This window comes from Neoarthrinium moseri (assembly GCF_022829205.1).
Source record: "Neoarthrinium moseri strain CBS 164.80 chromosome Unknown scaffold154_Wmoseri_CBS_16480, whole genome shotgun sequence".
Classification (NCBI taxonomy): domain Eukaryota; kingdom Fungi; phylum Ascomycota; class Sordariomycetes; order Amphisphaeriales; family Apiosporaceae; genus Neoarthrinium; species Neoarthrinium moseri.
Genome location: NW_026055268.1, coordinates 2035 through 18039, shown reverse-complemented (window position 1 = coordinate 18039; position 16005 = coordinate 2035). Strand labels below are relative to the sequence as shown.

General features: G+C 55.0%; 5 protein-coding genes across 5 annotated transcripts; 3 read left to right on the top strand and 2 right to left on the bottom strand.

Moving 5' to 3' along the window:
* Positions 1-3130: 3130 nt before the first annotated feature.
* On the top strand, positions 3131-3547 carry JN550_013872 (uncharacterized protein; the record flags this gene model as incomplete). Its single annotated transcript, XM_049312508.1, has 1 exon — positions 3131-3547. One exon carries the CDS (start codon positions 3131-3133, stop codon positions 3545-3547), a length of 417 nt encoding a protein of 138 aa, XP_049164163.1.
* Positions 3548-4925: 1378 nt separating this feature from the next.
* JN550_013871 (uncharacterized protein) lies at positions 4926-6353 on the top strand (the record flags this gene model as incomplete). Its single annotated transcript, XM_049312506.1, has 1 exon — positions 4926-6353. The coding sequence occupies one exon, from the start codon at positions 4926-4928 to the stop codon at positions 6351-6353; it is 1428 nt and encodes a 475-aa protein (XP_049164162.1).
* A 765-nt stretch (positions 6354-7118) lies between these two features.
* JN550_013870 (uncharacterized protein) lies at positions 7119-8471 on the bottom strand (the record flags this gene model as incomplete). Its single annotated transcript, XM_049312505.1, has 4 exons — positions 7119-7208; positions 7273-7724; positions 7833-8079; positions 8220-8471. 4 exons carry the CDS (start codon positions 8469-8471, stop codon positions 7119-7121), a joined length of 1041 nt encoding a protein of 346 aa, XP_049164161.1.
* Positions 8472-11354: 2883 nt separating this feature from the next.
* JN550_013869 (uncharacterized protein) lies at positions 11355-12547 on the top strand (the record flags this gene model as incomplete). Its single annotated transcript, XM_049312504.1, has 3 exons — positions 11355-11817; positions 11886-12311; positions 12366-12547. The coding sequence occupies 3 exons, from the start codon at positions 11355-11357 to the stop codon at positions 12545-12547; spliced, it is 1071 nt and encodes a 356-aa protein (XP_049164160.1).
* A 672-nt stretch (positions 12548-13219) lies between these two features.
* On the bottom strand, positions 13220-14831 carry JN550_013868 (uncharacterized protein; the record flags this gene model as incomplete). Its single annotated transcript, XM_049312503.1, has 3 exons — positions 13220-14025; positions 14085-14121; positions 14280-14831. The coding sequence occupies 3 exons, from the start codon at positions 14829-14831 to the stop codon at positions 13220-13222; spliced, it is 1395 nt and encodes a 464-aa protein (XP_049164159.1).
* Positions 14832-16005: the final 1174 nt, after the last annotated feature.

The window sequence follows — 16005 nt, the reverse complement described above, 5'->3', positions numbered from 1 at the left end:
GGCTGGAAAGTCAGAATATCCTCACGTCGCGGGACGGCGAGCGGGTGCACAAGACGTCCGTCGCGCCTTTGGGCCTCGAAAACCGATGCAAATCGCGTGCCGGGCCGCCTCAAAGCCGGTGCGATGGATGCAGCGCAATCGTGCGTCCAAAACGGCGCGCAAAAATCAATAGATAGACGCGGGCGACAGGTGCGGATTGATGGATGAAGTCGGCAACACCATGGATTTGGGTGGTGGTTGGTGGTGAGAAGGGGAGAGAGAGAGTTGGGATTTGCGTTGCGGGTTGGGGATTGGGGATGGCTACGTTTTGGAAACCAGTTAATTGCGAACGCAGGCGAGAGTCAAAATGTTGCAAGGCGAGGGAAAAAACGGGGCCCTGACCACCGTCTGGCAATTGTCCAGAGTTGCGTGGGAAATTTTATTATTAAAAACGAATTAGAGATCGGACTAGGCTGGGGGGAATGACCAAGGGGGGATTGATGCGATGGGATGGGACGGGCATGGGGATGGGGGAAACGGGAAACGGGAAACATCGAACACCAGACAGACACGATGGCCCCAGGAACCTCATGGTATGGATGGATCATGGGAAGGGGGAAAGCGAAGGGGGGGGTTGAGGGAGTGAGTGACTGCATGGGGCCACGAACCACGGACCACGAGCCAGAGTCAAAGGCAAGAGAGAGAGAAACGGTGAGAGACCAGAGAGAGTCAGAGAGCACATGAAGAGACAAAGAGAGAGTCGAGCTGACACGACACGACGAGACGAGACGAAACGAGACTGGCAAGCAGCGAGGCACAAAGGCACCAAACTAACCGCACCCAAAGGGCCAAGGAGACCGAACCGGGGGGAGCGAGTTGCCGTCGATGACACTTCAACCCCCCCCCTGTTGGTCGGCTCGGACTGTCAAGTCAAACCAACCTCAGGTTGCAAGTCAATCAACGATTGCCTGGGTCGGGTTGGGTGGGTTGGGGCAGGCACCGCAGGCAAAGAGAGGCTCAGAGCTGGCATATGACCGTGGAAAGGCGCGCCAGGGGTTTCGGTCTGTCCTGCAGCAGCAGCAGCAGCAGCAGCAGCAGCAGCAGGTAACCAATTCATCGTGACGGGGCCCGTCAGCCCAAAAAGGCACTTGCCCATCCAAAGCACCCAAAGTCCCAAAGGGGAAACCAGCTGGAAACTGGCCCACCTGCCTCAACAGCCAGCCAGGCAGCTCTTGTCTGTGTATGCGTCGGATACAGTGACTGTAACTCTGCCACAGTAAGTTGGGGAGGGAGTGCGCTAGTTAGTAAATCTCAAGTCAGGAGCCTGAGCCTGAGCCTGAGCCTGAGCCTGAGCCAGCGTCGTTGGCGCCAAAGGGGGAGAAGAGTCTCGGAGCGCTGCACAGTATCAGATTGAGGTCGCGACAACTGGGCTTGTGCAACTCTGATAGGACATACTAGCGGCAGAGCCTGGCGAATGCCCATGGCCAAGCGGACAAAGAGAGCCCCTGTGGCACCCCTGGGAATGCTGGATCCCACTTTGGGAGCTTTCCCCACGCCTAGGCCCAAATGAGCGTACCGCAGTAAGCCAGGGCTCCTCCCTCCCTGCAGCCCGGTATGCACTTGTGCCCGCCTGGCGCCAGAGCGCTTCTTTAACTTGAGTTAGAGTTCAGCCCCGTTCGATGCACGAATAGCCGCGAGCTGGACAGGGGGTCGGTCGGCTTGGGGTAGGACGAGCCAACTCCGGTCCAACTCTTAATCACCAAACCGCGATGCCGTCCTTGTTTGGACGACAATTGTCCATTTGCAATTGAATGCGATGCGCTTTGGTTATGGCCTTTTTTTTTTTCTCCCTCCCCATCTCTTTGGCCGCGATAAACATGGGTTCGTCCGATGGCGATTGATGACATGAAGCACCCTTGCTCATCACCTAGTCCAAGTAGCTTATTGCAGGTGCTATGCGCTATGGATGGAAGCTTAGTCTTGGTGCTTGTCACATCGACCAGGAGGCCACCATCTGCCACACATTGTGCTACCTGGCCTCGGTTCATACCTGGAGCAGTGGCGTAGCTTGCGCTTGGGTGGCAACAGCAGCCGGCTGATCATGGTAATTAGTGGCTCATCCGGCAATCAGGAGACTCGGTCGCATGTCTCAAGACCGGTAATGTTGAAAGCACCCGGGCATACTACTCGGTCGCTGCGGTCTCCTTCTCCTGCGTGCATGGTACTGGATGAGTAAGGAAAACAATGGTAGCCCGCGGAGTTCGTGACACGTTTGGCAACCAATTTGATGCCCTCCAATCTGGGCAAGCTGGAGCTGATTGGTGCGTAGGCGCGCACCCTGGAACTGTACGTACCGAATAGATCGACGCTAATGCGATCAGCTCTCGGGTGGTATTTTCGGGCACTGTACAGCTACGCGACGCACGACGTGGCTGATCACCGCGCTGGGAGATGCGTTGGCTGGCCGCCGTTGTTCAATACGCCAGTGCGTCGATGAAAGGCTTCGTGAGAATGTCAAGCAGATGCCTGCTCGTTGAAGCTGTTCGGTCACCAGCCCGATCGGTTCTGCTGAGTTACGTAGCCGGCCCACCATGTCCCGCCCGCAGCGTGCCGACAGCGCCGTCAAAACCCCGGCCCGGAACTGGCCACGAATTTGGAGACCCTTGGCCCGTGCACCCCGCGCCAGCCCCGCCTGGGCATTCTCTGCAGTACTCTAATCCCAGTGCCCGAAATGGTTCATTCATGGGTGTCATGGCTTTCGACCACTTCTGTCTCGGTTGCTGACGCAGCTTCGCACTTCGTGGTGCTGTCATATGATAGCAAAAAACGAGTGCCACTATCCATTCTTTTGAGATAGCGCCGTCATCGCTCTTATCAAGCATCGGTCATCAGCATGAAAGTGCCATGAGTGCCGTAATGTAGAAAATCAGCTCAGAATGCGAAAGTTCATGTGTCATAGGTTCACTGTCAAGAGCGAGTATTTCCCAACCACTAATTGAGCATATAAACTTATTTTGTCGATATTTAAGACCGTAACATCCCCTGCATCCGTGGCCAGGATTGGTCTCGGTCTTGGAGAATGTCTTTATCTTCACTTGGACCAAGGGATACATACCGAAATACTGTCCGCTCAGCCAGAGAGTCTGCCAAGATGAAATTCACTCGCTTCATAGCCGGATGCTTGCCTGCTTTGGCATTTACCGCCCTGTCTCACGAAGCGGCTACAGCTGCCTCGTTGATTCTGAACCTCCTGGAAAATATTGCTACATCCAACTCCCCTACCGAACCTTTCGAAGACCATGGGCAAGACCATGGGCAAGACCGTCAGGCTCTGGATATACTCCGCATCGCAAAGTTCAGGGGGAAGGCAAGGGAGTGTACCGAAATCACTGATGGCGAGTTTCTCGTTCGACTGAGCCAACACCTCGCTTTCGTGCAGCGGCCGGAGGAAACCAGGCACGAGGCATTGCTCCGCCTGGTTGAGTATCAGGCTGTCGGCCAGACTATGTCAGAGATCGTCCCAATTGACGTGGGTACCAGAGATCAGGGACTGGGCGTGTGTATGTGAGGCAACGCTTTCACTGTGAAGGATCCTTCGTCTGCGAAGCTCGTTGGAAGGGAAAGTCCGGTGCTGACTTTCGTCTCACTTTTCGTTTCAATGGCGCACTTGTTAGTCAGTCAGGCCATCGGTGGATGCAAACAATGTACTAGGATGACAGAGGAGTTTGGAAACCGAGCCACGGTTTCCATGTTCTGCTTCATCCCCCTTGTCCGCTTCATTGCCCACACCCACCTTCCCCAGACGGCAGCGGACATCCAACGCCGTAAGCAAAGACACGGAGATGCTCAGGCGCGGCCTCCTCGTAGAAGGCGAGGTTTTCACCAGCACGGTTCTTGTGGCTGTCCGCCGTCATCTCCCTCCCCTCTTCCTCATCCTCCCTGATCTGGATGTTGTTTTGGATTCTCTAGAAGACTGTAGGAGAAAATGAACCAGGTATAACTCTCTCTGGCCGCCGTCTACTTTGGTAACGTATGCCATAACCCTACTGGGTCACTAGGGTGAATGCGAGGAAGCAAGGTCTCTTCGCATTCCAGTAAGCGGCAGCAATAGAGGTTCTCCTGAGCGTGGCACTCGTGAGAGCGGTGAGTCTCACCACAGCCATGACAACAACGGCCCTCCACCAGGCCAGTATATTGTCTTGGGGCTCGTCGGATGGAGGGGCCATCATCGGTATAGAGAAGGATGCCCTCTGCCGTGATTGTAACCGACGCAATATCGGCTCCCGACACCACTTGGAACAGTTTTCGGTGACTGAGTCTCCGCCAATCGCCACACGCATGATGGTGCAGCTCTGACCTGACTGTTTCGTACCAGATGCTAGATTGACTGGGTATCTTGCCCTGGCCAATCGGTTTTGCCTTGGTCATTCAACTGGTAGGGGCAGACGTAGATGACCCTGAATACTTGCTCGCGATCACGATATCCATCTTGTTACATACTGCCAATGGCTACATTCAATGTGAACCTGGGTTTCATGTCACCTGCGAAGTATAGTACTACCCCAAGGTAAGTTTGCAGTGTTGATGGATCGGGATACGGCACAGACTCCGCATGGGGGCGCCACAGTACCTCACAGATAAAGTAAATTAGGTACCTAGTGAAGTACCTAGATACCTCAGAGCGTGGGGCCAAAGTTTGGACACCTGGAGATGGACGGTTGAGGTGGGGGGTCCCCTGTAGCACGGCCAATGTACCACTTTAAAAAAAAGTTCCGGCCGTGAACATGGAGCTGGATTTCAGGCGCAAGAGGCCGGGGCCGGCTGGTCCAACGTCCGGCGGCCATCACTTACTTTGACTTCGATTTGCCGCCCCCGTTCCCCAGAATATCCTCTCCCCGAGCACTTGTAGCCGTCCGGGACAAAGGACACAGATTCACACGGCAGCCATGGCGTCGCAGCTGCTGGTCTTCGACGTCAAGGAGAAGGAGACGAACTCGCCCCAGGCACCCAGCTTCCCCCAGCCGAACTCCTCGACCACCGGCTTCCCCGAGCACAAGAAGCGCACCCGCATATCCGCCTTCAAGCAGCAGCGCCAGGACAGGGCCTCCAACGACAAGGAAAGGGAAAAGAAGCCGCACGCACCCTTCTCGTCCTCCGATCAACAGCATGGGGCCCCATTTTTGGCGGCAGCGACAGCGACAGCAGCAGCACCGGCCCAGGCCCAGGTAGCACAGAACCCCCCCGCCATGACGGAGAAGCAGCGTATCGACCGCGAGAACAGCCAGAGGCTAGCCTCCATGTCGACCGCCGAGATCGAGGAGGCAAGGCAGGAGCTGTTTGGCGACCTGGATCCCAAGGTCCTGGAGATGCTCCTCAAGCGGGCAAACCTGGAAGAAAGGACCGGGCCGTCGCCGTTCGACCAAGACGGCGGATCAGCGAAGCCCCCGCCCGCCATCCAATTCCAAGATACCACGGAATCGAAGGCTTCCAAATCATCCAGCGGGTACAAGAAGGTACATTTCGAAGATGCGGCAGATGAGGATGCCCAGTCGTCCTCGGCGGCAGCACCACAGAGGCAACCTGAGACTCCAACATCACGGACGGAACCCCCACTCGACGCCGGCGACCAAGAAGCCCCGACTATACCCCACGACCACGATCACGACCAGGACGACCTCCTGGCCGCCAAACCGCACTGGCCCCAGGCGCCCGCACCGCCGGACCTGGACCCGGCCGACCCGGACTTCCTCGACGCGCTGCACAAGAAGTACTTCCCGTCGCTGGCGGCCGACCCGTCCAAGCTCGCCTGGATGGCGCCGCTCCCGACGCCCAACTCGCCCGCCGACCAGGATTCGCCCTACCACCCGGCCCAGGCCTCGATCCCCGTGTCGCAGCTGCGCTTCGACTTCCGCGGCGCGCTTCTGCCGCCCCGCATCGCCCGCGCCGTCCCCGTCAACCGGGGGCTGCACCACCACGGCGAGGCCCCGGAGGCCGCCGGCTACACGGTCCGGGAGCTCGGCCGCCTGGCCCGCAGCGCCGTCCCCGGCCAGCGCTGCATCGCGTTCCAGACGCTGGGCCGCATCCTGTACCGGCTGGGGCGCGGCAACTTTGGGCGCAGGGGCGATGCCGTGGCCGACGGCGTCTGGAGCGCCGTCGTCGAGGACAAGATCATGGAGAGCCTGTGGGAGGAGGCCGGTCCCACAGACGAGGACAGTGCCGCCGCCGCTGGGGATGCATCGCAGAAGGACGGCGACGAGGTTACTCCGCTGGGCGGCCGTGGACACAGGAGCGCGCATGCGTTCGCCGTCGAGGCTATCTGGCTGTTCGAGAAGGGCGGATGGGGCCAGGCCGTGAAGAAGGAAAGCTACGTGTGAGAAAAAGCAGTTGAAATAATACCCCCAACTTGAATCCCACAAACCAGTGTCAACCATTCGTCGCGCAGATTTCGTCTGTCGACTGTCTTTTACTTCCGGACCTCGTCTATCAAGTTTGAAATCCTTTTTTTATTTTTTTTATTTTTTTTTTATTGGATTGGATTGGATTGGCTACCGCCGTCTATTCGGAAATCGTAACCTCATGAATGGGTGAGGCTTGAGGAGAAAAAGGTGAAAGAAGAAATTTGCAATGATTTTAGACTATTACAACACGACCGAAGAAATGACGTCCATCGCGCCGGCAACCAGGCCACTTCTTGCCCGGCCTGGCCGGACCAGACGTGTGAATCCCTTTTTGCGCTCCGCTCCATGGGCATCGAGTGGACTAGACAAGCCCGTCCATTGCCCGTTCCTCCGGAATCAGTAAGCCGCCAGCGCAATTATCAGTCTGGCATTTTCTCAATGCCCCTTGGCATCGGACGCTATTCCGTTCCCCCTGGGGGAGGGCTTCCCTCCCTCATATCAATGAGGATTGCCTGTCACCGCTGACATGCACACTGGTGCTTCCTTCCTCACCTGGCCAGCGCGTCCACAACTTTTTCTATCTAGGTTCGGGGTCGTTCATACGAGGTTGTTTGGTTGTTGGAGTGGTTCGTGGGTACGGAAAGGAGGAGAGGTCGTTCTAAACGAGGAGGACGTAAAGGGTTGGTGAAAACTGCATCGGGCTGGTCCTCTGCGTGGCGGAGAGAGTACATGTCAATTACATTAGAGGAGAGAGTCGAGGCGGGTGAAGACGCTCAGGCAAGCGGCGACGACCTCGAGTTGTAACTCCTTGTCCTTGCCCTTGGACATCTCCTGTCGTAGACGTGTCAGTACACATGCCTTCTGTCCTCGGCGCGCTAGTAGAATGTCAACAAACCTCGTTGATGGCCTGCGGGATGTTGGCGCCAATGCCCTGGCTGCCAACCTTCTTTCCAAACGGCCACTGGCTGTACTCGGCCAGGATCTCGTCCGTCTGGGTAAAGGCACGCTCGCGCGCCTCGTGGCCGAGGGTGGACAGCGCGTTCTCGAGGACGTTAGCGGCGTAGGCGGCGCAGACCATGGCGATGGTGCGGACGTAGCGGAACTCGAGGTTCTCGGGCAGGAACTGGGAGCCGGGCAGCACGACGGTGCGTTGGGTGAGCACGTTCCTAACGCGCCGGCGGATCTCCTCCTTGGCGCCGCCGTCGGCGACGGGGTGTGTGGCCATGTCGAAGAGGAGGAAGTTGCGCTTCTCGGTGCGGAGGATGCCCTTGTCGACGAGGCCCTTGCAAAGCCGCTCGCGCACCTGCTTCAGCTGGTAGCCGATCTTCATCAGGTTCCAGGTCTCGCCTGGTACGGGGATGCAGCATTAGCACACACATACATAACACATGAACAGAGACGCCCGCACACATGTATATGTACTGGCAGGTCGGGGAAGGGAAGGGGGGCACGTACCGCTCATGAGGTCGATCCACGAGCTGACGCTCATCTTCTCGCTGGCCTTCATCAGCTTCAATGCCTCGTCCAGCAGCACCTCGCCGGTCAGTGTGTCGTCGATGACCTCGATGACGCGGTCGGCCAGGGGAAAGCGCCGCCTGGAAGGGTCCTTCTGCATGCTGATGCGGCCGCGGAAGGCCAGCTCAATGACGATGCAGCCACGGAGCGCATAGCTGATGTTGTCGTTCCAGAACGAGAGGTAGCCCTGTGGGGTTGCGTCGTCAGTACGGCAAGGCTGGGCGCGCCGGAGCGGAGGGAGTGCGCCACGGATGGCGGGTGTTGGTTATGGGTGTGGTGGGATGGTGTACGGAGTGGTTGTGGTGTACGGAGTAGTAGGAGTAGTACCTGCTTGTCCTTCAGCCCCAGCAATATCACCTCCTCCATCAAGGTCAGCTTCGGCTGCTTGCTCCTCTCGGCGCTCTCGCTGATGTCGCGCGGGTCGAAGGCGATCTTGTGGCCGTTCTCGCTCGCCTCGTAGCTGGTCTCGGGGCCGCTGTCGCGCACGTTGGTTGCCGAGGCGGACCTCGAGGGACCGTTGCCCTCCTCGGTGCCGGCTCCGCCCCCGGCTCCACGGCGTCTCGTCAGGCCTGACGACATGGTCGGTCAGATCGAATTGTGGTGTGCCGTGGTCGTTCGCAGTCGGGTCGGGTCGAGGGGGGGTGCGAAGGGGGATGGGATAGGGGTGCGTTCTGCAGATCGGTTGGGAAAAAAAGGTGTCCTGACGATTGGCGCGCGGCGGTGGGATACGGAATCGCAATGTGGCACGTGTGGCCAGGGGCGACTCGAACTCGAGTTCGGCGTGTCTCTGGGCTCCGGCGGAAGAAGGGGGGGGGCGCCAACAGGTTCCCGATGCGATACGCCCAGTCGAGAGGAGAGGACAGGCGAAATGTCTCAATTGCTGCACCGTGTCGGGTGCGGGATGCAACAGAAGCCCAAGAGGAAGAAGAAGAAAAATCTCCTGGGAAGCACGAGGCGGGACGGGAAGGCAAAAGCCAGGACCAGGGTGTGGTGTGGTAGAGGCAAAGAGAGGTACGCGTTGGAGGGCAGAGAGTCGGAAAGTCAGAGAGTCGGACAGGCAGTTGGCTGACTTTGGAGGTAAGAGGCAGAGGTAGAGGTAACTTTTAGAGTGCACAGCGGCCTGGAGCTTCTAACTTCAGGCCGATAGGGGTGTGTGTTGGTGGTTGTGGATATGGGCATGGGCGTGGATGGGCGTGGATGGGCGTGGATGGGATGGGATGGATGCGGTGCGCGGATTGCAGCAACGACTACAGACAACAACAGTTCAGTACGGCGCAGCGACAAATTCCTCCCTCCCCAAAGAAGACCCCCAAAGAGAGGCAGAAGTGCGTTCGATCAAGCCCAGCTGCTGGTCCGCGTCTCCTTGTCTGTTCTGCTCTGCCAGGGCTGCCTGGCCGTGGCTGTCTGTCTGGCAGTCTGGTCAAGTTATCCTCGTGTCTGTCCCGGGTGTCTCCAGTCGGTCAAGTAACGCCAGGTCGGCGGCGGTCTGTCTCGTCTTCTCATTGTGTCTTCCCTCTTTCTCTCTCTTTTCCTTCCCTTCAGCCTCTCAGCCGTAGCAGAAGCAAGACGTTGAGATGGAAAGTGGAACCTCTACCTCCTTGAATCAATCGACTGGCAAGCCTGGGCGGCGGGACCGGAGGCGGCAGCTCAAGGCCCAGAGCCCAATCTACTATGTAAGCCTCGAGCCAGCAGCACTTCATAAAAGGTACCAACTCCCAAAGGGTCGGACCCTTTGGTCAACCCATCGTCACCTTTTCATCCCCATGTGACCCAGATTGCTGTACTTCTGGACCAGGCTTGCCAGGACACTGCAGCAACCGCCCAAGTGTATACGGGCTACTCCGACTCTACGGGTTTTCTACAAGATGCGCACTGCCCCATGGTGCCGAATTCCGAGTCCTGGTTCTGTCCTGTGCTGCCCTGCAGGTCATGCATGCCACACTCACTTCGCCATGTCTCTGCCAACACGACAAACCGATTGGGCGCATCTCAAGAGAGAGCACTGGAGGCTGGACCAGGACGCAGGACAGGGCTGGGGGCTTGTCTGTTCAAGAGCGGGGCAGCAATCTGCGCCAGCGACGGCTCCTTCGTTATGTGGGCACCAAAATTAGACCATCGCATACCTAACGTTAGCCACCATTTGTCACATCCCCTCTGTGAGGGTTAAATTTGCAGAGCAACCTATCTATACTAATATACATCGCTTCATATTCGATTTCGAGGCGAGGTACGCTACTTCATGACGCACATGGATGTCAGTGGTAGTATGCAGATTCGCGTACTTGAATGTTTGAATTACAACTACTCACTGATCATGTTGGCATTCCACAGCTTCCTTCTTCTCGACATCGTTGGTATGCCCTTGGATTTGCGTCTTCTTTGAACATACATTTGTCATGAAGGAATGCACTCATTGCGAGTGTGCGTTGGTCAGTAGGTTGGAGCACCACCCGTTTCGCCTTATAAAAGCCGGTTGTTAGCAAGCTTCGCCCGGTCGCCTTGCCAAAGCGAGTGTATAACACGGGCCAGATGATTCAATATCTCATAAACGAGCTTCGATGGTAGCGAGGAGAGTAAAAGCTCCACTTCAGAGGAGTATCAAGAAAGAGAGGAACGTAGAATAAACATTTATCCTGCCTCGTGCTGGAAGATGTAGCCACCTGTTACAAAGGGTGACAGATATGCTACCTTACTGTATGAGGATTTGATAGACTGCAAGCGGCCATTATAGCTGAACATAGAAAATGGGGGCATGAAAATTTGAATGTGTATAGGCAAATTTGCAACGACTTCACGTGCCAGCAATATGGCAGTAGGGGCGTAGTCGCCTCTGGGAGCCCATGCTTGCACAATGCTCCGGCTATTTCCATTATGGACGTCGGCCGTAGCCCAACGAGACAACGAGCTCTATTCATTATCATTCAATATAACAGTAGGTTAGTCTCTGTCTCTCTGTATGTCTGCTTGTCTGTTTGGCTGTTTGTCTCTTTGTCAGTCTGTCTGTGTCTCCATCTCTGCGCGACTCGTCGCAGGCGGAGTTGCAATGATCATGCTACACCAGGTCGGCATGCAGGCTACAGCTAGCTCACTACATTTGGTCACCAAGAGCAGTTTGATTCCGGGAGCTCTATTCCAGGCAATTTGCTGCAAACATTCGGCAATATCAACAATGACCGAGGTGATTTGGCCATATTTGCAGGTGGGTTGCCGCTTCAATGCGGGGGTATTCGCAGGACAAGCTCCCTACTGGGTATGGATCTCCGCCCCGATACATATGAGTACGACGCCCGGTGTGTTTGTCCTTAGGGTGGATGGAATGTTGCACTCATTCAACACACGACTTGAACTGTTTGAATTCAAACGAGTCTCTTCTTGTATACGTGAAATTAAGTTGCAAAGCTCAGGTTCATGCACTAAGACGCAACTCTGGCAAAGCTCCTGATAAACCACATCGACAGAATCATGCGAGCACTCCGGTATTATGGCCCCCAGGACCTCCGTTTGGATTACGATGTGCACGAACCGGATTGTCTTCCGCATCAAGTCAAAGTCCGACCCTCGTTCTGCGGAATATGTGGCTCGGACCTTCACGCGTATTTGTCGCCGACGGCAATACCTTTCAAGGACACGCCTCATCCGATAACAGGCGAGACATGGCCCGTAACCCTAGGTCACGAGTTTTCCGGCGATGTCGTACAAGTCGGATCAGAAGTGCGGAACGGACTTGCGATTGGGCACAGAGTGGCTGTACAGCCCACCATTTGCTGCGAAAAATGCCCACCCTGTGGGCAAGGGTTGACCAACTGTTGTGATCTTTTTGGTTTTGTTGGCCTGACAGGCTGGGGCGGTGGTCTTTCGGATTATGTGTGCGTGGATGCGCGGTACGTGTTCAAGCTACCAGACTCAATCCCGTCCGATATAGGAGGTGAGTTCATTGCGCGAGGGCGGTCTTTCACAGTCACGACGTTATGTGCTAAGTGATTCCCACCCTAGCACTCGTAGAGCCACTTGCTGTGGCCTGGCATGCTGTTGACCAAGCTATCATCACGCCGGGAGACAGTGCTCTGGTTATGGGTGCAGGTCCAATCGGCCTGGCTGTGGTCCAGTGTCTCAAGGCTCGAAAAGCTGGGCAGATAATTGTGGTCGAAATAGCGGAAAGTCGGAAGGATTTTGCCCGGCAATCTGGAGCCACCACCGTCATTGACCCTCAGACGGAAGATGTGGTCTCCAAGTGCAAGCATCTCTGCAACGGCCAGGGGCCAGATATAGCGCTTGATTGCGCTGGAGTCGCTGCTAGCATTAACGCTGCCTGTCTAGCTGTCAGGAAGAAAGGTCTGATTATTAATGTCGCTCTCTGGGAAGAGCCGGTTCCCATTGAGGTTAACAACCTTATGTTTGGGGAAAAGAGACTTTCTGCAGGTGAGGTTCCTTGGTATTGCTTCCATGTCGAACCAATTTTTACTAACTTTCTAGCCCTGAGCTACACCACGGTGGATTTCCAGAATGTTATTACGGCTCTGGAGGGTGGATTATTAAATGTGGAAGGCATGATCACGAAGACAATCACCCTCGACCGGGTGGTTGAGGACGGCTTTCTAGCGCTCATGCATGAGAAAGATAAGAACATTAAGGTACTCGTAAATGTTAGGGCATAGTGACATAGGGTGGGAATGGGGTTTGTTAAAATTTAAACTCGAGTTTAAAAATAAAGATTTTTATAATATAAATATAATATCGAAAATCTCCCTTTTTTGTTTTTTTTCTTTCTCCGATTAAAAGGCCCGCAGATGTGGTCTTAATCTAAACGTGGTAAAGATTTCACAACTGAACTTCGGCTGGTGTTACAACATGCATAACTACTGTTATAGCAACTTTCAGGTCATTAAGGGCGGATAGTGCAGCTCGCCCATTACGCAGGCTGTAATGATCCACCCCACGGCTACATACATGATAATTTTCTTGTCTAGGCTACTCTTGGTTCTGATCTCCCATTCAGGAATCCAATACCGAGACCGAAGCATCGTTCTATCACGCGTAGCTAATACCTACAACCGTGCATATGCAGGCTACTGTGGATAGTCGCCGCGTCTTCTGTCCAGTTTAAGTGGACCTTACCACGACAGATACCTGAACTATATGCAAGCTTCTAGATAGAGGCAGCAAAACTAGACTTAAGCGGTGACGCTTGCAAGAAATACTAATAAGTTAGCTTAGTTGTACAGTTGTATATTGAAGTCTATTTAGTTTACTTATAAAAGACCTGATTTAAGCCATTGGTGGTGTTTCTTCTATTGAAATTCGGATAGGGGCATTCAGATGTAGGAAAACTAGGCACTGCAATAGCTCCATGAACTCTCGACACCGTAGAAATGGCCGTTGTTCCAGCCAGGCACCTGAGTGCCGAAGGAGGCATCGTACTGCTGGGCAAATAGCTTGCAGTAGGTACCCTTGGCAACACCGTCCTCCGTCAGCATGAAGGCGTTGAAGAATATGCACTTGCTTGGATTATAGCCGAAGGCGCTCATGAACTTGGAGAAGAAACCAGAGTTGACGTTTGCGGAGTTCTGCGCAGCAGCGTAGGTAGCACAGACATTGACGTCGAAGACGCCCTTGAACATCTTCTCACCAATGCAGGTTTTAGGGTGGTCGTGAGCACCCAAGCATTGTTGTGGTTTTGTCCAACCGCTGGGGGTGGCTGGGGTGGTGGTGTTGGTCTTCTCATAGCCGTTGGAGCCGGTAATGACAACGTCGAATCCGTCACGGGTCTGGCCGAAATTTACGGCGGCCCCGGGTTGGACACCTGAGCCCCAGAGGGTGCATTTATAGTTGGCGATGGAGGAAACATCCTCGCCGGTGCAAGAACACCTTTCAGGGTTCCATTCCGGGTCACGCTCAATGTACAGGTTGAATGCAGTGCAGAGGTCGGTGCTGTCGCACTTGTCGGCACAGGTCTGTACGTCGTAGCTCTGCAGCGTGTAGAGGCCCATGTAGCTGTTGGCGTTGACGGCGGCGTTGAGGTCCTTGAAGGTTTGAGTGTAGCCCTTAGGGCTGCCAGCGCTCTGGGCCATCCTGTGGTAGACCTCGTTCTTTTCGAAAGCATCCGCCGTGTCAGGAGTGGTTTTGGGCCCGAAACCTAGCAATTGAATTAGCTAATGCGGTAAACTGTCAAATTGAGTCTCATAGGTGCCTTACCATCTGGCTGGGGAGCACAAGGATCCTCGGGGTTGATCTGCAGAGAACAGATATGTTAGCTATTCGGGTTTCAAAATCTTCTATACAAGTTAGTTATCAATTCTTGTGTTGAATGTGCTTTATAGAAGGTCTGGTTGAAATGCCGCTTCCAGCTCATCAGAACTGTCTCCACTTTACTAGACTGCGAGAAAATACATAAGGCGGAACGCTGGGAGTACCGACAAAGCCACAGAAGGTGCCGATCTCGTATGGGGTTGGACAAGCTTGATCAGAGGTGAAAACAAATGTGTTCGTCCAGCTCACAGGTGTGCATGTTGAAGGAACACCGTTGCTTGTAGTGGGAGGAGCGGTGGTTACAACCGGGCCGCTGGTAGTAACCGGCCTGCTCGTGGTGGTGGTGGTGGTACACGGGGTTGAGGTCGGTCGGGCGGGCGCCGAGATGACAGGATTCCCATAGTTCTTGGAGCAGGCAGGGCCCCATCCCAAGAAGCAGAAAGTGCGCTCCTCAAGGTCTCTCCTCTCGGCGGCGTTGGCCGCGGCTGTAGCAACGCCGATTACGGCTGCAGTGGCGCTGGCTACGGCAGCGGTAGCATTGTAGACTCCGGTCTGAGTCCCAATGAACAGAGGAGGGCCGGTGATACTAGGGTCAGGAGCAGCATTGATGATGTCAAAGTTGACAACTTGGGGAGCGGCTGCTGGAGAGCCAGCCGCGAGGCCTGCTGCTCCGAGAAAGATGAGTGGGCGCATAATGATCAATTATACGGATCAGGAATTATAAAGGGGAGTGTAGGTCAAGCGAAGGTTGTTGAGGTGGCAGTTAAACTGTAGCCAAAGTCGAAGATATCGAGCCGCTTTATAGTCAAACAGAGACATGTACGGAATATTCGGTAGAGCGTGCTACGGGAAAAGCATTGATACCTCCTGCGGCTGAGATATTGGATAGGTCCATTGACAAGATGCAGGTCTAGTATGATGTTGTCTAGCAATAATGGCCTGCAGTTGGATGTGGACTCCTTGCAGATTTGTCGCTGTCCATCGGATGCACCTGATTTCAACCAATGTGCGGTCTGTGTGCTCGTATAGGCACTGCAGCATGCAAGATGAATCCATGTTCCTAGGCCGAATATGGCGACGAGCCAACAAACTCTGAACTCAGTCTCTTGGGGTGGGTCGGCGGCTGAGGTCGTATCTTCCGGTTGTAATATTTCTCAGGTTGGCCAACTTCCAGGGTGCCTCTCGTCGGTTATCAAGCCATGGGCTGTGCCAAGACCGGGAGAAAGTTGTAGAATTTGGTGACCCTTCCAAGCGCATTCCAGTCACGGTTGCTAGATATCTGGGTTGGATTTATTCTTTATTTTCTTTTACAACAAGAGCTTGCTGTGAGGTCACCCGCACCGAGTGACCGCAGCGATCCATTCTGCATTCTTGCATCTGTCTGCACGAGGCTATGAGCTGACGAGACCAGCCAAGTCCCAGAGATTCCTGGTATTGCTTTTTTGAGCTACACCCACCGCTGAGCTGCAGAAAGCCAGCAACGCTCAATGCCTGAATACGAGTGCCACTGCATAAGGCTTTGGCGTCCTCACGTGGCCGGAGTCGGACACATCAAAAGCCATACATGGCTGATTGCAGAAGGTTGACCAGGCGAAGGCGTGCCGTCCAGCGCCGTGGCGCCCTTCTAGCACTCAGCGTGCTGGCCGTGTTTAGTGCAAGGTACCCGCTTCCCATGCGGCAGTCTAGGACTTAAGCGACTAGCGAGAGATCTGCAATGAAATGTGGAGCTGACTAGGACTGCAGACTAACTCAGGACCACTCGGTCCGTCGATACCCTCGAGCTATCAATGGTTTTCTATGTCTATTATCCGGGGCTGAGCCAACAGAATGGCATCCGTACTAAGGGTCTTTGCTTCGTGCTCCCTCA